This window comes from Polypterus senegalus, chromosome 12 (genome assembly GCF_016835505.1).
Source record: "Polypterus senegalus isolate Bchr_013 chromosome 12, ASM1683550v1, whole genome shotgun sequence".
Taxonomy (NCBI): domain Eukaryota; kingdom Metazoa; phylum Chordata; class Cladistia; order Polypteriformes; family Polypteridae; genus Polypterus; species Polypterus senegalus.
The window spans coordinates 149916342-149939860 of record NC_053165.1 but is presented as its reverse complement, the minus strand read 5'-3'; the positions used below and the strand labels follow the sequence as shown (position 1 = coordinate 149939860).

The window sequence follows — 23519 nt, the reverse complement described above, 5'->3', positions numbered from 1 at the left end:
ATATACACTGAATTATATATACACAAACTTTAAAACAATTAGGAGATGAATTACTGCTAGAAAAATATATACAGGTTGGTCCAGATCTAATTATGCAGATCCAGATGGTCTGGATGACTTTGATTTACGCGGAGACGATTCCAGTTAGGCACGAAGACGATTCTTCATGTCGTCAGTTCACACACTTCTCGATGGCCCGGGATTTTTTGGGTTATTTTCTATGTAATAAACTTAATAAGTTATAGCGTAATGAAAATTGCATAATTAGATCTGGACCACCCTATAGGTTAAATACAAACAAACAATCAATAAGATGACTGCTGATTTACCTCGATAATTCGATATTGACATTGTGCCATCTGTCGAAACAAAGTAAATTAACAGTTATATAAATATTGTCACGCATGCATCCCAAAGGATTGCCATTCAAGCTTTTCCCAGGTATGCGATACCACACCAGGCTGAGAGGGGGCGCTGCCACTAACTCTTTTCGTTTTCTTCCTCCACAGTGCAGAGAAACCATCCAGTAAGAGTAACTGACTCCGCCCCTTCCGGTCCCTGAGCTACAAATGACGAACGCCCAAAAGCAGGAGTCACTTAAAAAAAACAAAAGGTGCTCTGTATCAGGCAAAACCACAGCAGAGCCGGATTAAAAGCAGCCACTCTCGTTACATGGCAACTGTTTTTTTGTTGATTGTTTACGCCATCTGGCGTCGTTTTTCTTACGAATTGCAAGTAAACAGGGAAGCCTGTGTTGGCACCCCAAAATTCTTCTGTTACACATATAACCACAATATCAAAAACTAAATTAGCTTAAGAAAGATAAACTTCACTTGATTTATCAAAGTGTGTGGACTTTCAAAACATTCGTGCAAAGCATGAAGTACGTACATGGATCGTGGACCGTCTTACCGACAGACCTCAGTATGTGCGTCTCGGGAACTGTAGGTCTGACATTGTGGTCAGCAGCACAGGAGCGCCGCAGGGGACTGTACTTTCTCCGGTCCTGTTCAGCCTATATACATCAGACTTCCAATGCAACTTGGAGTCCTGCCACGTGCAAAGGTTCACTGATGACACTGCTATGGTGGGCTGCATCAGGAGTGGGCAGGAGGAGGAGTACAGGAAGTTAATCAAAGACTTTGTTAAATGGTGCGACTCAAACCACCTACAACTGAACACCAGCAAGACCAAGGAACTGGTGGTGGATTTTAGGAAGCCCAGGCCCCTCATGGACCCTGTGATCATCAGAGGTGACTGTGTGCAGAGGGTACAGACCTATAAATACCTGGGAGTGCAGCTGGATGATAAATTGGACTGGAAATACTGATACTCTGTGTAAGAAAAGGTCAGAGCCGACTATACTTCCTTAGAAGGTTGGCGCCCTTCAACATCTGCAATAAGATGCTACAGATGTTCTACCAGACAGATATGGCGAGCGCCCTCTTCTACATGGTGGTGTGCTGGGGTGGCAGCATAAAGGAGGACACCTCACGCCTGGACAAACTTGTTAGGAAGGCAGGCTCTATTGTAGGAATAATGCTGGACAGTTTAACATCCGTGGCAGAGCGACGGGCGCTGAGCAGACACCTGTCAATCATGGAGAAGCCACTGCATCCACTGAACAGGATCATCTTCAGACAGAGGAGCAGCTTCAGTGACAGACTGCTGTCACCGTCCTGCTGCACTGACAGTCTGAGGAGACCCCACACTATGCGACTCTTCAATTCCACCCAGGGGGGTAAACGTTAACATTATTCAAAGTTATTGTCTGTTTTTACATGCATTTTTATTACTCCTTAATTTAATATTGTTTCTTTGTATCCGTATACTGCTGCTGGATTATGTGAATTTCCCCTTGGAATTAATAAAGTATCTATATAGGCCATTCACAGAATTTAATGGTTGGTTGTTTGTTAATGACAACTATGTTCTAAAATTTTATAGGTATGGAAGACAAAAGGTTTCAAGGCAAGACAGTTATGATCACCAATTGTGGTTCTGGCAACTGTTGATGTGTTGCATTTTGATTTTACTGTACTATACTGCGAGTATTGGAGCACCTTACATTACAGAGAAAAAACTCTTTAAGGGAGAAAAGACCGAGGGTTTCAGTTTATTCTGCTAAGCTCACTAACACTTCTCCAGCCCATGCATAAGCAGTACAGCCACAAATGAATCTGCCGATACGTGTTAGAAGCCTCTAGAGAGACAGTACGAGCGACAGAAGTCCATGCTTATTAGACAGTGCGACAGGAATTAGATCATCTGTCCTGGCATGCTGGAGAACTATACAAGGAATCAGAGAGAGAGAAAAATTAGACCAAAACTTGTCAGATCCTGCAACACGAATGAGGTGAATCTGCCCATACTTGTTAGAGACTTCCATAGGAATAACAGAGTGTGTGAGAGAGAGAGAGAGAGAGAGAGAGAGAGATCACTTCATTCTTTGAAGACACCACGGCCTTAACTAGAAGGTTTGTTTTTTCCCTCCATTCTTGTTAGAGACATCTACAGGAAACACAGAGAAAGCATGAGCGAGACAGATCCTTGCTTTTGAGGAAGTGGATAAATGAATGAGAGAATATTTCCTTGCATGTTGTGGACCTCTTCAGGAACAAGAGAACGAAGGGGTAGGTGTCCATGCCTGGAAGATACTAGTCGATGAATCTGTGACTGTTAGAAGTCTCGACAACATGGTTTCTTAAACTATGAGTCGTGACCCGTTTTGGGTTGTCTGAAATTGGGTTGTGCCGAGCCGTGAATCACAATAGTACTGAATGGGAAAGGGTCGCGAGTGTGGGATGGATCGCTGTGGGAATGAAGAAACCACAACCATTACCCCCTTTGGGACAAAGATCATCGGCGATTCTCCAAGTGGGAGAAAACACAGAGCAAACTGGCAGAGATTTTCTGATGGGGATCCAAGGGGCAACAAATCGGCGGCGATTCACCAATGGGGCACACCCCAGGACGACAATTGGTGGCAATTCTACAAAGAGGAAAAATCCCCTAGATGACTCTCTGCTGCAATTTTGGGTTGTGAGAAGAAAAAAAAAAAAACCCACTGCTCTTCAAGATATCAGCCAGCGAGAGTGCGACTGGTCCAGGCTACAAAGACAGCGCCACATGTAAGGGATAAGTCATGGCCGTGTTTGTTGGGGACATCTAGTGGAATTGGAAAGAGAGAGTTCAGTCCATGCTTGTTGGGTACTGTCACTTAGACAGACATGAGTCCATGTCCTGCCTGTTAGATGCCACTATAGACATTAGGTAAAGACATCTCCCTAAGCTTCTTAGAGCCGTCTAGAGGGGTCAGAGTACCAGTGAGCATCAATATGGTTCAACAAAAATTAGTTAGCTCAATATCCTCGGGCTCCTCCAAAGTGCAGGTCAAATATTACAAACATTTGAAATTACTGGAATCTACTAAAGAAAAACACATAGAAAGTGGTCTGACCTTAAGAAAGTGGAAATGGGGAAAAAAACAGCAAAACCCGAACTATGAATGGCAACTCTCGGGACAGATAGATATGAAAAGCACAGACAGATAGACAGACAAATAAATATTTTGTCAATCATGCTGCTCATATAAAATTAGTACCATCACCCCAAAGTTAGAAGTGTTGGTCCCCAAAGGCTGTACTTCTATTAAGGTAGTAACAGAAAATATAAAAGTTTCTAAATATATACTATGAATAAAAGCTTATTGATACTAGTAAAGCCTACATCAATACATTTTTAATATATAAAAAAATTAAACATGCAGGTAAAGGCTTCCCAGCTTGAAGTAAACGAACGCCCCACTTTGCCAATCGCTTACACACAAGACATCGACGCCATCATTGACTTACGTTCAAGTACATAAAGTCCAGCTCTTGATTCATCTTCACACTCCGAGTGTTCACAACGTTTGACACAAGCAGTCAGGCGCCCAGCTGCCACACCACAGCTCTGCTCAGCGACGTCTCCCCCTGGAGGCCAATGTCATGCCAGCGTGCTCACATGGGTTAAACCGTCCACTAAGAGAGTGGGATGCACCGTGTCGTCCAAGCAAACCGGGAGCCCACGTGGACAGGGATGGCTGAGGTGTGTCTACACTCTGAACGTCTGATGAAATACAGAAGGAAAGCTGGCCGCGGACCAGAGGGTATGATAAAGGCAAGCTGGTCTTATGACAGGCTGATCACAAACTGCCCTGCGGGCTTTTGTCATCATTACGTCTATAAAATCTCCAAGCTCTTTAACACTGGAGGAGCCGCACTCTTACCACTGTGGTTAGAACACATGGGGTGCATTACAAAGTTAAAGCTAACGGAGTGCTTAAACACTACCAGGATTTCTGTTTCCTGCATTTTGTTTCACTACGTACTTATCACACATGTGTGCCTGGGAACCACAATCCAGGCTCTGAAAAAGGAAGGCAATACCAACTGGGGATGAGAGGGGGCACTGGCGTGGTTTCTTCTCTCTCCACCACAGTTTGGAGAAGATGTCCTGGGATCATGCTTAACCCCACCCACAATGCCTAGTGAAGGCTCCACCCCTTTCACCTTGGGGGTCATAAAAAAGCATTCATTCTGTATGTGAACCTCACAGTTTGAGATCCTGCTGAAGGGCGCTTTCGGGCTGTCAAAAATTCATCCACCTGACTGCGATTTCTTTTGTTATTGTTGTTATTATTATTATTATTATTATACGGGGCTGCCTGGTTGGCACCACTAGACTTCAGTGGCATTCCTCGTCCATTTCACCCATTCACAAACATATTTATTGTACATACACACACACACACACACACAGTTAAAAGTTTTAGAACACCTCAGTTTAATGTCTTAATGTTTCATGAAAAATTAACAACGGCAAATAATCATTAAGTGTACAAAACGTATTATATATTACACACACACACCTACCATCTGCAATGGGGCTCAACATCAAAAGCATTATCCATCTTAATAAAGAGGATAAGTGTCTGTATGTGTCTGTCTGGTTGCCATGCCATGCTCTCCAACAGGTGGTGCATCACAAACATTAGCACTGCTTTTACCAATCCCATGCCAAATGGTATATAATAGACACACTGCACTACAAACATTACTTGGATGTCAACCATTCTTAGAAAAGGTAGCATAGCGAATATACGACAGACAAACAAACGGGCATGGTGGCCTAGTGACTAATGTAAAGCCGGTCACTAGGCCCGCTTTGGTTGACTCGCTGTGTGACACCCAAAAGGAGGTGCCAACTATAAAAACACATGCATGCTACAGTAGGAGGACTGCTGGGATACTGTCCACTGAAGAAAGGTGCTATATAAAGGGTTTTGATATTAAAAAGTCAGTACAAATAAAAATCTTGAATGCAAATTTATTTACATGTAGATTTGTACTGTAACAAGCTTCTGGGATGAAACTCACTAGATCGAGCCGTTTTAGTATAAAAACACAAAGAGGCGGTCTCCTTGCCAACGCTAAAGAAATAAATCATTCATCGGCGGGCACACGTGACTTTTGTTCTGCAGAACGACAGCTGCACTGCCACTTCGGTCTCTCTTCTTATGCCGCAGGTGTGGTGCCCACCACTTCCTCCACACCTCTATTAGACCCCCATTTCCACCCCCGGCCCCTCATAATGCAGGTCAGTCTCAGCGGGGCCTTTTGTCTTAAAGTGCTTCCCTGTGTCTGCCCCTCCTCAAGTTTTATTGTCCCATGAGGGGTATTTGGTTTGTCAGCGGGTTTTTAAGAGGGAACAAGACATCACATTAAAAATGCAGCCAAACCAGATGTCAGCCATTAAAATACAACTTTGAACAAATGACCTGTTAATGAACAGAACAGTAATTTCTAGTAATTCCTTCTGCTTATTTCATATAAAAATTAAAGCACCATTAAGACTTGACGATTGACCGAGAAGAGTTCAGCCCCTGAATTTTTACTAAGTTAAGGCAGCTGGGATGAAGGAGGATTTGAACCCGCCAGTTTTAATCCTTGGCACCTTGAACCTGTGACCAGATGGCAAGGACTGGGATTGTGAATGTAGCGGGCAGGTCCGATTTGAGAGGGCGCACTCGGCCTACCTCAGGTATGGTCTGTCAAGTGAGCTGGCAACGCCTTGTTGTTCTGCTGCTCCATTTTATAAATTGGATTCTTTTATTGTTTTGATGGTCATGCTCCTCTTTCACACATTTCGCCATTAAATAACACGACGCACTCAGCCACCACCGCTCACTCTACGGCTCCTGAAGGCCGAGTGCAGCAGTCACGCTCATGCAAGGACACAAGGCGTAACGTTGTGCTGAATAATCCAGACCTGAGTCATCAGCGTCGTCCACGCTTGGCCTCTCTCTGCATGGCCGTGATGACAGTTTCATAACATCAGGCAGGCTGACGACATCATGTTATCCTCACAGCAACAGACTGACGGTGCAGTGCAGCAGGAAGTGAAGGAGGTACCAAAAAAAAAGAAGAAGCAGCAGCCGCCTGCTGTCAGCAGGGGTCATCATGTGAACTCTCAGCATACACAGAAATGAAAGGTGGCCAGCAGGTAAGAGCACATGAGATACAAGGAGGAGAATGTCACTCTGGGGTACGCGGGGACCATTTTTAGTAAACTGGCACTGCACCTTGAGGGCTCAGGTTTGTCCACATACTCCCCAAAGAAGGCACGACATAAAAGGGACCACCATCCCAAAGTGCAATTTTCTATCGTGATTCAAGACCCAGAAATCCTATGCATTGCGGTACAACACTTTAAATCACTAGTGGGCGACACAAGGGGTGCAATAAAAACGGATGGTTAATCTGAAGCCTGGACTTTTTCTAGTGCTGCTAAGTCCAATATGGAGACGCAAACTGCACCCGGGACACCAGATGAGGCCTCAGCAGTGTGTTATAAAGCTTGAGCAGAACCTCCTGTGACTTGTACTCCACACATCAAGGCACTATATAACCTGACATTCTGTTAGATGTCTTTCAGCGTCTTGCTTTCTGCTCTTAGGCTAAAAACCTAAAAAAAAAAAAGAGTCTTTTCCAACTTGTACATGACCTTCCAGACAGTGGAATGATTGATTTCCAGTTGTTTGACTCATGGATAGATCTATCTAACTTTGTATTCTGAAGGTCTCAGAGAGCTCTTTCGACCTCGACATGGTGATAAACACACACTTTAACAACAAAAGGGCAGACCAACCAAAATGTCCGACATTTAAAATACGACAGGTTCAGATAAAGATCCTCTCTAATGATGTTCTAAACCAGCGTTTCCCAGACTCGGTCCTGGGGGCACACGGAGGCTGCAGGGTTTTGCTTCAACCAGCATCTGTTTTTAATTGGACTCCTGTGCTAATTAAGTGATGTGTTATTTCTCAAGTTCTGTGTTTTGAGAACAATATAGAAATTAGAAAAATAACTTTGTTAAAAATATATATTATATATATTAAAAAGTACCAAGCAGTTATATGGGAATAATGTTTTCTTTTTAACAGTATTTCATATCGATTTTCATTCTGTGTTCTAATTATTTAATTAATCCATGATTTACTAATCAGTGAGTCCGACACTAAAGTAGTTGCGGCCTTTGATTATTCAGTGTTTGTCAGCATGTCTGCTCTGCTTATTTTTAATTGTCTTTAATAAAATACAAGGAAGGGGGAAACCTCACAGAGAAAGGACAAAATAATGAAATCAAGAGTTAAGTATTTAAATCTATAGCAAAAATATTTGTACATTTCTTATAAATGTTAAAATCAAGCTTTTCTGAATGCCACAACAAATCAGGTGTTGTCTCGGATTAGGAATCTGATTGGAACAAAAACCTGCAGCCACACTAGACTAAGCCTTTATAATATATATATATATATATATATATATATATATATATATATATATATATATATATATATATATATATATATATATATATATATATATATATATATATATATATATATATATATATATATATATATATATATATATATATATATATATATATATATATATATAGTCACAGATGTTTGGGGTTATTACCTGGCTAGGATGCCAGAAGAAACCGGAGAGAGACTTCAGGGTGTGCCTGAAGCCTCCTAGAACCCAGGAGAACTTTACTTCCACCACACTTGGCAAGATGGCGGAGGAAATTGCCAGGGACCGCCGGAGTGCTTCAGGGGCAAAGGGCAGCACTTCCGCCACACCAGGAAGTGCTGCCGGAATGCATCCGGGCGGGAATAAAAGGGCCCACCTCCTAACAGTTGTGGAGCTAGAGTTGGGACAGGGAGCAGGACAAAGCTCCCAGGAGGAGATTGGAGGCCAAGGACAGAGTTATTGAAGAGAATTGTGGCGATTATTGCTTTGTGAGCATTGTGTGGTGTTTTGGGGCTGTGTTTATTATGTTTAATAAACGTGTGCATTTTATAAAGATGTGGTCTCCGGGCAAAAAAAAAAAAAAATTATATATACATACATACATACACACACACACACACACACACAAGATGATGAACTCAAATTTCTGATTTGTGAACCATATACAGTACAGTACTACAGGCTTTAAAAGTTTTTAACCTGGTGGATAAAATTTAGCAAATTTACCTTTATATAATCTTGTAAACGTATCCCCTATAAAGCTTGATCAATTGAATGGATGATCCAGGAATTGGGGTATCTCACAAAGTATCAAGGGATGCAAGGAAATGACACACGATCAACGGGATTTGGGGACATTGAGACCCCTCTCACAATCAAGCAAAGGGTGCTGGAAGGTCAGTAGGCAATGAAATGCAGTCAACAAGCATTGCCCCCCCTCAAAACTTCCACTGTATAGGGAGGTCCAGATCTAAATTATGCAATTTTCACTACACTATAACTTACGTTTATTACATAGAAAATTACCCAAAAAATCCCGGACCTTCAAGAAGTGTGCGAACTGATGACATGAAGAATCATCTTCACGCCATATCTGGAATCGTCCCCGCATAAACCAAAGTCATCCAGACGATCTGGATCTGCATAATTAGATCTGGACCACCCTGTAGTTCAAAACCAGACGCCCCCCACAGTTCAGATTGCCATGCTACGGCCAGGACGACCAGCAGCAGAGATGGGCCGAGTGTAAACAGCAAGTGTCGCAGCCCCCTTTAATGCAAAACCAATCAATCAAACCTTGAAATCAGTGAGGTTTTAGATCAGGGCTTGCATAGAAATCAATAGTTGACCTCAACCTTCTCTACAGATCACCGGGAGGTCCAATTCTCTTAATTTTTTATTTTTTTTTTATTTTTTTAAATCTGCCTTAATGAATGCTTCGCCCACAGTAAGGAACCCACGATGTTCAGATGTAACAATTGCACGTGTGATTCTTTTCATGTCATACTGTGCAACAGGAGTAACAACTAATAAATGAGTGATGGCCCACTGCAGGACACCGACTACACCACGATAAAGACGGACGACGCACCTCGCTCAATTCTGGTGAGTCACAGTGCAGCCATCCCATGGGACGTGCCCCTCATCTGGTGCAAAATGATTGTTGAGGTATTACAATGGAGGGGTCCTCGTGCAAAAACTTGCATTTATGGCTCACCCTGGCAAATCTTGAAAATATTTTAGGGGCGAGTTTCCCCCTTGGTGAATGAAGCATAACTGTTAAAGCTGGAGTGGGGCAAATGAGCACAATCAAATTAAACAAAATTAACTTGCAACCCACCGCCAGCAGCCCCAGTGGTTGAGAAACAGTTCTTTTCAAATTATACAATTTTTAATACACTTTATCATTGAAATGTGCCATTATGGTTGGTTATATCACCTTTGCCTGTAGATATTGTTTAAATGAAGATCAAACCGTGATATGTTCACATATGTTGAGAAAGAAAATCCACTTTATGGGGTGCACTTACTTTTTCACATGGTTGCATACTGTATGTATTATCATGTCTATAGGAAAATATTCTGCAAGCCCCAATTACGGTTAGTATTATTATAGGTTCACTTTTGCCACATGTATGGATTTTATCAAAATTCCTGTATTATAAATGACTAACAGACCCTGTAACTGACCGGCCCTCTGTCCAGGTTGGTCCACTGCCTTCAGCCAGCATAAACCTAACTTGGATTAAGTAGGGCTGACAGTATTATGTTATTATATTGCACACTATTGTATACACATCCCCTCATCCTCATCTAAAATGCAGGATCCAGGCCTGGGTGTGGCGCTGGTCCCCCTCAGACCAGACGATTCCTCCATTTGAACCCATCGTGTCCTTTAAGTCCCGGTTGCCGCAGTGTTGCTGTATGGCTTCTGCTCGAGGGGTTTGGATCACAAGTCAGCCTCTTCACGCCCAGCTGTCAGGCGTCCTCTCACGTGACCCCCCCCCATCCCCCACCTGATCACAAAGCAGCCTAGCCCCTTAACACACACACACACACACGGTTAACTTGTAAAGCCCCTTTCACTCCCCACCTGGTATGACACACAAGATTCAACATGGAGTGACCCTAAAACAGAAAAAGCTTAAAAAAAAAAAGGCTAAATTCAAATCCCTTCCATCACCACCGCCCTCCTAATTGAAAAAACAGTGCGGTCACGTTTCTGCACAAATCCCACTGTGATGTCAAAGATTCGCCTCCTCCTCCTCCTCCTTCAACCTTGACAGTGCAGCACTTGCAGCGTCAGTGTTACCACTGCGGGCCAGAAATAGAAATCTGAGGCGGGCTTCTGTTAGTGACGCCGTGCAGAAACAAGGGGCTGCTAAGCCCACCTGGAGGTCATCTAACGGACTGAAGGGCTCTACAAAGACACACAGAGAGAAAACTGGAGGACGGAGAAACAGCACACACCCGTAGTATGCACAGCTATGCACCTCACTGGTATGTGTGTGTCTGTACATTTGTATATGTGTACAGTACAACATTCATTTATGGAGCACATTTTCATACAAATGTTGTGGCTTAAAGTGCTTTACAAGGTGAAGAAAGAAAAGTATAGATAGATAGATAGATAGATAGATAGATAGATAGATAGATAGATAGATAGATAGATAGATACAATGGCCAGGAGGACAGAAAAGGCTGGAGAAAAGAAAAAAAAAATCTCCAGGGGTTCCGAGTCCACGAGACCACCCAGCCCTCACTGGGCATTCTACCTACCATCAATGGTCTCAATCACATCTGTGTTGTTGTAAGCAATCGGTGCAGAGGTGTGCATCATTTATGGGCAGCTTAAGCTACCATAATACAGTTCACCGACGACACCACTATCGTGGGCTGTATCAGGAGTATAGGAACCTAATCAAGGATTTTGTTAAATTGTGCGACTCAAACCACCTACAACTGAACACCAGCAAAACCAAGGAGGTGGTGGTGGATTTTAGGAGACCCAGGCCCCTCCTGGACCCCATGATCATCAGAGGTGACTGTGCAGAGGGTACAGAGCTATAAATATCTGGGAGTGCAGCTGGATGATAAACTGGACTGGACTGCCAATACTGATGCTCTGTGTAAGAGAGGTCAGAGCCGACTATACTTCCTTAGAAGGCTGCTGTCCTTCAACATCTGCAATAAGATGCTGCAGATGGTCTATCAGACCAGGGGTCCTCGATCACAGTCCTGGAGGGCCGTAGTGGCTGCATGTTTTTGTTCTAACCCTGTTGCTTAATTAGAAAGCCATTCTTGCTAATACTTTAAATTCATGGCTTACTAGTGCTTTAACTCGGCTATGTCAGGTAATTCTCATATCCTAGATTTTCTACACCTTACTGAGGATATCATCCAAATGATTTAAGGGCTAAAATTGGTGAATAATTCTCAGACTTTTACTTTTTTTCTCTTCACTTTCCTTCCAAGTATTTAATTAAACCCAATAGTGCATGATAAATACACACAGGTGGAAATGGCAACAAGCTAAATGGAGAAATACTGATCTCTTTTATCATTTGCCTGTTATTGCTAATTAGCAGCCATTAAAAACTGAGAATACAGCTGTTTAAGACAAATAAGAAATAAGGGTTTAAAATCTTAATAAGCAAGACAACTAAAGTGAAGCAGAAGTGCTACTTGAGCAATAAGTGCTTCTTATTAGGCAACTGGGTTGGAGCAAAAACCTGCAGCCACTGCGGCCCTCCAGGACTGTGATTGAGGACCCCTGTATCAGACGGTTGTGGCGAGCGCCCTCTTCTACGTGGTGGTGTGCTGGGGAGGCAGCATAAAGAAGAGGGACGCCTCACGCCTGGACAAACTGTTGAGGAAGGCAGGCACGGCGCTGGACAGTTTGACATCCGTGGCAGAGCGACGGGCGCTGAGCAGACTCCTGTCAATCATGGAGAATCCACTGCATCCACTGAACAGGATCATCTCCAGACAGAGGAGCAGCTTCAGAGACAGACTGCTGTCACCATCCTGCTCCACTGACAGACTGAGGAGACCCCACACTATGTGACTCTTCAATTCCACCCAGGGGGGTAAACGTTAACATTATACAAAGTTATTGTCTGTTTTACCTGCATTATCATCACTCTTTAATTTAGTATTGTTTTATATCAGTATGATGCTGCTGGAGTATGGGAATTTCCCCTTGGGATTAATAATCTAATACAAGCTTTTCCCAGTACTGGCCATAACCCTCTGTGAAATGTATCCCTGGTCAACTTTAATGAAGGAGACTTTCGCTCATATTGGGTGTACTGTAACACTGGGCTCTATATGGCGAGAGAGAGAGTGAGAGAGAGTGAGAGAGTGAGTGAGAGAGGAGCGCGAGTTACCAAGGAATAAAAAGGAAACTCTCAAAGTGAATGTTGATTAAAACGTCTCGTAAACCTTTGCCTATGTGGGCCTCAGCAAACTCGGAGTAGCTTCACTTGTACCTACCCGAGTCACATCTGAACTACTGCTGCTCGTTCCCCTTTGCCTCTGCCACGTTCTCTCTAGGCCCAGTCCCTTTGTTTAATTCCACCTCAAAAGATGGACATATTATGGGATACAAAGTGAGGGTTTATCGTAGGTGGGTGTAGATCACATTAAGACTGGACATCCCCTGAAGTTTACTCCTTCATCTGTAGAAAACAGAATTCTGCTTTCTTCTGCACTTCCCAAAGCCCTTTGCATATCCTTCCTGACTTTACTATGTCAGCAAGAGCAGACGTGAAATGTTAAAATACGACAACGAAACGGTATAAACAGTATTAATGTCTATATGAATTGATATTAAATATGTAGCTAAAAGATATGCATATTTGTATTAATTGATTTCAAGATGTTTCGTGTATTGTTTTAACAGCGTTAGGATGAAAGATTCACATATTCAATTTTCATGTTTTAAGAGAGCTAACATTAACTGCCAAATTAAAAAAAAAAAAAAGATTTATCAAATTTCTGCAGTGCTTACGCATCAAGAGCGGTGGCGTGACTCACAGACAAGACATTCTTGCCTATTTGAAGACAAAATCCCAGCTCATTACACTGTAATGGTAATCGTGACACAAAGAGAAAATGGTTTCTCTTGTAAAAGTTTTAAAGAGCAATGTTCACGCCAGTCCATGGAGGTCTGAGAGACAGCGGGTTCAATTACAAGTCACAGGCTTCATGATTTGAGTCTCGCCTGCAGCCCTTGATCATCTTCATGATTTGCATACAAAACGTAATGCAGTAGAATAAATTCTCCGCACAAAAGAAGGGATATCAGAAACTGTTTTTCAAAAATTATGTTTTACCACTGACACAAATATCATCCCATATCCCGGTTAATCACAGTAAGGGGTGCCTGCGTGTCTGCCTGGATGTTATGTCTCTTTCATTCCAACAGATGGTGCATCACAAACATTAACACTACTTGCAGGCAGTGGTGTAGGGGTTAAGGCTTTGGACCCTCACGTGGTGGGTTCAAATCCCGCTATGGACATTGGGTGACCCTGAGCAAGTCACATGACCTGCCTGAGCACCAACTGGAAAACCAAAAGAAATGGGAGCAATTGTATCGTAAATGTTGTAAGTTGCCTTGGATAAAAGGTGTCAGCGAAATAAGTAAAAGCAAGTTAATTATTATTTTAGTTAATACTTTTACGAATCCCATACCAAAAGGCATATAACAGACAACACGGGCATTGTGTTTGCTGTTCCCGCAGATGGTGCGTCACAAACAAACATTTGAAGTCGTGCATTTTAGGACGACAAATGTTTGTGATGCGCCACCTGTTAAAAATGACAGATGCAGTGCGTTGTATTACTACACATAATAATACATTTTATTTATATTGCGCTTTATATTTTAGCAACCTCAAAGTGCTACAGAGTAAAAACAAAGTAATAAACAAGAGAATCTATAAAATACTTTAACAAAATGTCTTTCTAAAAAGATGAGTTTAAGTTTCGTTTAAAAGCATTGGTCGGCTGTGGGGCTCTCAGGTAGTCAGTCTCGGCGCCACAGATGAAAAGCCCCATCACCCATAATGCAAAGCTTGATTCTAGGGACTTGGAGAGTGTTAGTGTGTACAGAGCGGAGGGCGCGTGAGGAGGTATGAGGGGTAAGGAGTTCCTGTAAGTAAAGGGGCGCATGTCCAGATATAGCCAAGTACTTTCCAATAGGTGGTGCACTGCCAACATTAAACGCCCAGGTCTATGTGGATTACTTCGATTTCTACCCGTCTCAGATGGGGAGCACAGCTAGCTGTTCAAGAAATGTTAGGTGCTTATTTTACCGTCTCAGAACAAAATAAATTTTGATTTCCTTTGCCTTGTCCGTTGCCACCTTCTTTATTTAAACGGATGTCATTAGCAGGCATCCCTTCAGAAATCAGCCTACACAATTGCTCTTTATATCTGACCAGCTCCTGCACGACTGCTCAACAGGGACTTTAAAATTCTCACTCCATTTTGTAAGTATGCTATTAATATTCTACACATTTATCAATTCCACAAGAAAAACAAAATGGCTTGCAGAATACAAGCTTTAATTATCCGTCCACCTTCCTAAGCCACTCACCCATGGAGCTGGAGCCTACCCTGGCAATCACTGGGCACAAGGACAGGGCGCCAGTCATTACAGGCACAGATTTATTTATTACTACATAATAATATTTATACACATGCTCTAAAGGTCAAAAGGTTTAGAACACCTCAGTTTGTCTTCAGATTTAACCAGTTGAAGTGTAATGAATGATGTAATATGGTGAAGACATCAGCAGTAAACGGCCAGAGGTCAGTCAGTCCATCCATTATCCAACCCGCTATATCCCAACTACAGGGTCACGGGGGTCTGCCGGAGCCAATCCCAGCCAACACAGGGCACAAGGCAGGAAACAAACCCCGGGCAGGGTGCCAGCCCACCGCAGACATGAACTTGTGTACAGTGATTCCTCGCTATATCGCGCTTTGACTTTCGCGGCTTCACTCCATCGCGGATTTTAAATGTAAGCATATCTAAATATATATCACGGATTTTTCGCTGGTTCGCGGATTTCTTCGGACAATGGGTCTTTTAAATTTATGGTACATGCTTCCTCAGTTGGTTTGCCCAGTTGATTTCATACAAGGGACGCTATTGGCAGATCAGAGCACGTATTACATATTAAATAAAACTCCTCAATGATCTACGATATGCTTCCCGCGCGGTGCTTCGCACATTTCAAAGCTCTAACAGCCCGTATTGATTTTTGATTTGTTTGCTTTTCTCGGCTCCTGACGGAGGGGCTGTTTGCTTAGAAGATACGGACGCTCCTCTACAAAATGCTGAAAGACTACCTTCACATTGCTCCCTTCATTGCGGCGGCTTTATCGCGGTGCTTCCTTTACTTAAAGGCCCAACGGCCCTATTGATTTTTGATTGTTTACTTTTCTCTCTCTGTCTGACATTCTCCGCTCCTGACGCCACTCCTTTGAAGAGGAAGATATGTTTGCATTCTTTTAATTGTGAGAAAGAACTGTCATCTCTGTCTTGTCACGGAGCACAGTTTAAACTTTTGACTGAAGGGTGTTATTTCATGTCTAGAGGGCTCTAATAATGTTAAAAAACGTATTTAGAAAGTCGTAAACAGGTTTTCTATGCTCGAACTGCAAAAATATTAGATTTATAAATAAAGAATCCTACTTCATTTATCTGTCTGGAGCGGATTAACTGCGATAAACGAGGGCTTACTGTATAACTGTGCGGAGAATATTTATAAACTGAGTGGGAGAGCTTCTAAGGGCTTAAAATATATAACAATAACCATACAAACATGGTTTCTACTTCGTGGATTTTCACCTATCGCGGGGGGTTCTGGAACGCAACCCCCGCGATCGAGGAGGGATTACTGTATTACACTATTAAATTTAAAGTGCAGGTTAGCAAAAACTGAAAGAAAAAAAGGAAATCTCAGAATATTACAAATGGGCCTTCTGCAGGGAACTACTAATAGGTGACAACCTGCAGATGTTCTGCCGTAATTCAAGTCAATGAAGCCTTGCAAGGCGAAGCAAACAATTTTCCCCGGTGTCCCAACTTCTGTTGATTACTTAAAAATCCTTTGTGTGTCTTGGAGCAGACGGTGTTAAGATATACACCCTCTGAAGTGCGACATGGACAATACGACATTGCAGACAGTTGTGAATTACAGTGATAATGGCAAGAAAACGGCAAATAACAAATGAAATGAGACAGAGCATTGCTACCCTTAGAAGTGTAGGCCTTTCATTTAGAGAAAAAAAATCAAAAAGTGTCGGCGAGTCCAGTGGTGTCCTACACAATCCACAGCAGTTGGATGCTCTGATAGGACGAGATCTGGCAGAGCCAATCAGAAGGCGAGGTTCTGAGGGTCACCAGCTTACCTGATCAGAGGCGCCTGACAGCACAACACCTTAAGGCCTTGTTCACACGGGCGTTAAGTTTTTGGATAAACGAACTTGCTCTGAACGTCCTAGACGTTTATGTTGCATTTTGTGGTGGCATTTGTTTGTCTCTGTCGAACGCCAGCCTGCAGCCCAAATTGTAGTTTGTGTGTTAACCTGTGGAGGCAGTGTCGGGAACTGGATATGAAAGCCCTTGTCGTTTCATTTGAGGTGCCACCTTTCAATATGGACCATTTTGCTATGTTAGATATTAATCTTCTTGTTTTAAAAATACTCGTAATACGGCGACGTAGGGAGAAAAAAAAAAAAATCGCCGCTACTGGGTTCATCCTCTGACTGCACAACGTCCCACACCTTGGCCTTCTTAGAACAATCACTGTAGTCTGGTAAAGAGATGTCCCATATCAGCGGTCTCTGCTCCACTTCCTGCACGAGCTGGGCTGGATCAACCTCCTTCGACATTTTATTTATTTAATTTATCTTTTTTCCCCGCATTTCCCTATGTATAGCATGTAGGATCATGGGATATATCCGGTCCTCCGAAGCGTAAAATAAACGCGCAGAAAACGAACTAGAAGCGGTTTCCTTGCGTTCATTGGGTTTTGAATGCCAAGAAAAAGCTGCATGCAACGTTTTTTTTGATGTCGTATAAACGCGCTGCCGGACAAACGCACGTCACCAAAGCCCGTGTGAACACTCTCATTGACTCCTACGTAGAAAACACTCGGCGCTTGATCCGCGCTCACTGGACGCTACGAACGCAAAAAAAAACACTTGATTTTAACGCCCGTGTGAACAAGGCTTAACAGTGCAGGCTGACATACACCAAGTGTCAGTAGGTGCTGTGAAAAGGAGACTTTGTTCTGCAGGTTTGACAGGGCGAGTGGCAGGAAGAATGACATTAAAGGGCAAAACAGGACCTTGAAATAGCGGCTGTGGACTGCAGAAAAAAAAAGTCTTAGGGGTCGATGAATCAAAATGTGAAATCTTCGCTTCATCACGTAGGGTGTCTGTACACGGTCAAGTTGGTAAAAGGATGGATCCTCAGTGTGTGACACCGACTGTCAGATATGGTGGAGTACGGAAGTGTGATGGGCTGGGGTGCTTTTGCTGGAAGCCGAGTTGGTGACCGGCGTTCTGAATCAACAAAAAGGGTTACCCCGGTATTTTGCGACACCATCCAAATACCTTCTGGTCTGCATCTAGTGGGTCCGGGGTTCAGCAAGACTTTGACCTAAAAGCAAACCTCCAGGCTACTGTATGTCAGAACTACGTTAAGAGTAAAAGAACAAGGTGGTACACCTCAGAGCGTGGACGGGCCGAGCACAGTCTCCAGACGTGAACCCCATTGAGCGACTTTGGGATGATCTGAACAGAAGGGGCAAAGGAAAGCACATTTGCACACTCAGAACTTCTGCAACAGCAGCATTGGGAACATCTCTCTGACGGATATTTAAATTTCCATTATTGAAAGAATGCCACGTGTGTGTTTGGCCGTTATATCAGCAAAAGGGAGACACTTTCAGAATGAAAAAAAGTTGAATAAAATTGTGCACACTTAATGATTCCTTTACTCATTTTATTTAATTTGCCATCATTTCTTTGTTCAATGCCTTGATTTCTTGAAACATTAAGACCTTAAACTGCATGCATTTCCATGAAAACTGAGGTGTTGTGAAACTTTTGACAGGTAGTGCACGTATAGATTTACAGTAAATTGTATTACATGTACTGGACATCCTGGGTGGAAGTCTAGCACAGTAGTTGGCGCTGCCACTTCACAGTCATTTTCATATTTCTATAGCGTGAAGTCCGGCAGGCAGTTACTCAGATGAGGTTACACTTTTCACAGTGTTATTATTCTTTTCAGAAAGTTACTTGGCGAAGAAGCTGCACTGATAAACGTGCAATTATTTATTTATTTTTTAAAATATCCCCTTTACATAACAAAATCCTGATCGCCATTGGAGCGAATTTTGCACATTCTCCTTGTGCCCGAGTTCAGGTACTCCAGTTTTCCTCCCACATAATAATAATTCTTTACATTTATACAGCACTTTCCTCACTACTCAAAGTGCCCTCCACGCAGGGAGGACCCGGGATGTGAACCCATGACGTCTTTACCAAGAGGCAGCAACGCTACCACTGCGCCACTCGTCTTTCTGTCATAGGGTAGGTCAGATTTGCCAGTCACTGTCGCCAATCTTGTCGTAGCACCACGTCAAAGTACACGACTCCAAGTCGCAGCCCGTATCCCACTCAACGACCGAGCGCCAATCTTCCGGTACAGCTGTGCTCGTCCCCTTCCCCCCCCCGACAGCAGAACTAAACGAAGGGTTAACAGCAGCAGCGACTTCAGCAGCAATCACTGCCCTTTACTGACTTCTTCCATTCTGCTTTAGTGCATAAAAACACTCGACAGATGAGCTGCTCTTCTATTTTTGAGGTTCAAACCACGCGTGTTCCTTATTCCTACATTCTGAGCATTGTACCGCCAGCTGAACACTCACTGGTTCTCGGCTCTCAAACGCAAAGGGCCCAGCACTCCAAGCAAAAAGAAAAATCAAACTTATTTAAAATTTTAAATCGCAGATTACTTGATCTCAAATTGATAGGTGTGTTGACTTCAAGGGTGCACGCTGGCAACTGCCTCTAACTGGCTAAGGGCACATAACACATAAATGAAGGCCCCGACTAAAAAGTCGTTTAATGTGCCGCACCCCGTAGTGTAACCGGTGACCCCAAACTGCCTGCCGTGTGCCTGACTGCTGCCCCCTGCAGGGCGGACTGTTATTCTTATTCTGCTTGGAGAGGCTTAGGAAACCTCAGCCTAGAATTGGAATGAGTGGGTTAGGTTACGATACGCTGGCACCTTCACCCCCAGTGCTGCCCAACTGGGTCCCTCCACCCTGTGACCTTGAACCGCATAGGCAGGTAATAAAACGGACAGATGAATATACTTAATATCAAACGATATACATGGGTGGGCAAAAGAGGGTTTACATTTGTGAGTATGTGAAACAGAGTTTATTCTTTTATTATTTATTAATCATTGTATTATTGGTCTTATTAAAGTGTGCTTGAGTGTAGCAATCATAACCTGCAAGTCTCTTTCCACACACACACTACATACCCCACCGCAGAGAGAGAGAGAGAGAGAGAGAGAGAGAGAGAGAGAGAGAGAGAGAGAGAGAGAGATATGTATATGTATACATATACATATATAATAATCATTTTTTTAAATTATTTATATTTTTTTTTTCTTAGGTCTGCATTGCAATCTGATTATCTGGCCAGTACCAGGTAACGCTTGTGGTTGGTTGGCAAATATCTGCCACGTCCTCTCAGTTGTGAGAAGCACATCATAGATATGTTACAGTATCTGCAAAATAATATATACACCCCCACACACACACACACACACACACACACAAAGGGCCGGCTCCACCATTAAGGCAAATTAGGCATTCACAGAGTGTATCAATCACAAGGTGTGGGGAGCCCAGCCGCACAGGTTAGCTACCGAACAGTCAGTTATGCACTAATAAGCTCAGCCTAGGGTGCAAAATGACCTGTGCTGTTGTGCACATTGGGCAATAAGCTTTGTCCATTTTTGTCGTTCACTTATACACACACACACACACACACACACACACACACACACACACTATATACACATATATACATGCATACATACAGGAAAGTCACTTCTGTAGGAACTAAACTAAAAAGTGTGTACTTTTTATACAAATCACCTCCAATGCACCATCCATTATCCAACCCGCTATATCCCAACTACAGGGTCACGGGGGTCTTCTGGTGCCAATCCCAGACAGCACAGGGTGCATGGTAGGAAACAAACCTTAGGCAGGGTGCCAGCCCACCGCAGGGCACACACACCAGGGACAATTTAGGATCGCCAATGCACCTAGCCTGCAGGTCTTTGGACTGTGAGAGGAAACCCACGCAGACACGGGGAGGACATGCAAACTCCACGCTGGGAGGACCCGGGAAGCGGACCCTGGTCTCCTAACTGCGAGGCAGCAGCACTTTGTATAGATTAATATATTTAATATTATACTGAATTATACATGGTATAGCACAGACCATTCGGTGGAAATGTGCATCCTAAAAACAATGTAGACTATTAAAAATCGACAATCACAAAAAAGTGCAGACATCGAGGTATGCAAGAATATCTAAACCTACTGCATAGTTACATACGCATACGTACAAGAATATCTGGATTAAAATACAACCTTTAATCCGACCTTCCATATTACAAGTATACAATATGCACACGCAAATTAATATCCCATACCTGCCAATGCAGGACAGGATGCACACGTGTCTAGGAATACACCGGGCCTACGATATTCTACAGATATGTGGCTAACGGTACTTTATTATGACCATCATTATAATGAGGACCTTCATCAACGTAAACAGGATACGTGAAAGTCAAATCCGTCATAAATCACAAACACCCAAAAGACAATGTCATTTGCATTATTACGTGATGATTCCACAGACAAACCGAATGGCGGATTTTGCGTGCTGTCATTTTTTTTTTTTTTCTTTTTTCGCAGCACCCTGTCACGTCTAAAGGAGTAAACTGGAAAGTTGGTATTTTTATTGTCTGCATCGCCTAATAATCGCCCATTATAACTGTATTCGTTTTATTCATCCACTTTATAAATAGGAGTCCGTTAGTAAACACAGATGGCTGCCGAATCCCACGATGTAGGGCGACGTCCACTTTACCGTCATATGCGCACTAAATGACCGGAGATCTCCGCGAAGCCATTTATTTAGAGAAGCGCGAGTCAGCATCGCCGCTTTCCGCTTTATTTATTTAATTATTTATCTATGGAGGCGCATCATATCTTGCGTCACGATGAAGACAAGACAAACGCACTCGCCGCCCGATGTCTCTTTCTTTCTTGCCTTCCCCTTTTCCCGTCTTTCATTCTGGTACGAGACGCCATGCAGCAGTGGCGTTGACATCTGCCAGCGATGCCGATCACTCGCACTTCAAAACCTGAGAGGGAAAGTCAAGTAAACAGAGGCAGTCCATTCATTCGCTCCGGCCGCCCGCCAGCTCAGCGCACGTCCATTCATTCCATCCTAGACACCTCGCGGCTCCATTGTTTGCTGGCCCGCTGACCACCCCTATTCTACCACAGAACGTTTCTGAACGGAACCCCCCTTCCCAAACCCGGCACACGACACCGAACCGCCCTTGCAGTATTTGGGCGACTGGGCAGAGCGGTGTGCCCTACGTGCGCTCGGAGCCGAAGTACCGCAATCAGCGCAGCGCTCTACGCTCCAACTGCAGCTGCTGTCAGAAGAGATGCGAGAGAGGCAGCGGGCGAGCAGGCAGGCAGGCAGGCAGGCAAGACAGAAAGAGAGAGAGTGAGGGAGAGAGAGAGAGAGCACAGGCGGCGTTACCTTAGTGTAAAGCTCGGACGCTGCCATCGTGCACAGCTCGCCTCCGCGGCGCCCACTCCTCCACCGACCGGCGAAAGGCGGCCTCCGCCTATCCGCGCTTTAAAAATCCTCGCTTTCAGAGATGAGAAGCAGCGAGAGGTCTCACGCAGAGGTAGCCATCGCCATGATACCTGAAAAGTGTTGCTTTTATGGTGTTTTCTCTGTGCATTCTGGGTACGAAAGATGAAATGAATAGCCGAGATGCACGAGAAGAGGAATGTGACTTCTCCAAGGCAAAGGGCGCCACCCAGCGGCCGAGTTCAGTTGATGTGCCGCTTTCTCACGGACTCTTGTCTAGAAACGGCTCACAAAATGCTGGAAGTCCTGCGGTACCCTTCCGGAAAAGGGTGTTGTGACATGAAAGCAGGTGACGTCTTTATGGGGAGTTACAAAATAAAAAATGAGACCATCAGAGGCACACCAGAAGTGGGGCAGAAATCTAAGAAAGTACTGGAAAATAGGCTGAAATGGTATGGACCTGTGAGGAGGAGAGACAAGGAATATGTGGGCAAAAGAGTGATGGGAATGGAGGGAAGTACAGGGGAAGAGAAAGCGAAGGTGGATGGATAAAGTAAAAGATCTGATGAAAGAGGTCAGATTAGGGAGGTTGATCAAGAACGTCGACCACACATAGAAGTGGGAAAAGATGAGGAAGAGGAAGCAGACAAATGCAGATTCAATAGACACACACATCCATCTCAATGTTCTCAATCCCGCCACATCCAAGTTCTTCTCCTGTGCTCATTTTATTGCCCAATGTCCCAGCTCCATTCATCATTGCTGGTCTTAAAAACCTGACCTTTAACCTTTGCCTTACAGTAGTTCTTTGACCACACAATACTCCTGATACCTTCTTCCAATTGTTCCACCAGCACTGTACTCTACTGGTCATCTCTGCATCTAGTGTCCCATCCTTGGCTACCACTGATCCTAGATATTTCAACTTTTCCACTCTTTTCAGTAGCTCTCCTGGCAGGCTCATCATTAAACCTCATATTTTCTGTCTTCCTTCTATTTATCTTCAATCCCCTATCTTCTCCATTCTTACACCTTTCTCTCCACATCCTCTTTTCTGCTGCTACACAACACAATGTCATCAGTCTGCACCAGGTCGGGGTTGGGTTGATCTTATCCCATGACTCAGCACATCCATAACAAGATCAAAGAGGTAAGGTCTGGTGCAGACCTCCTGTAACTGAGATCTTGTCTGTCACC

General features: G+C 43.6%; 1 protein-coding gene across 17 annotated transcripts in view; it reads right to left on the bottom strand.

Annotated features, from left to right (window-relative positions):
• myo5aa (myosin VAa) overlaps window positions 1–22485 on the bottom strand; it is a 239628-nt gene extending 217143 nt beyond the window's left edge. For 15 of the 17 annotated variants that reach the window (XM_039770295.1, XM_039770296.1, XM_039770294.1 and 12 more), the window contains exon 1: window positions 22266–22484. In XM_039770295.1, coding sequence (XP_039626229.1) covers window positions 22266–22292 — 27 coding nt within the window. In that variant the 5' untranslated portion in view covers window positions 22293–22484. Of the gene's footprint in view, window positions 1–22265 lie in introns of all 17 variants that reach the window. The other 2 variants (XM_039770291.1, XM_039770308.1) reach the window with 2 other exon arrangements.
• Between the last annotated feature and the right edge of the window lie 1034 nt (window positions 22486–23519).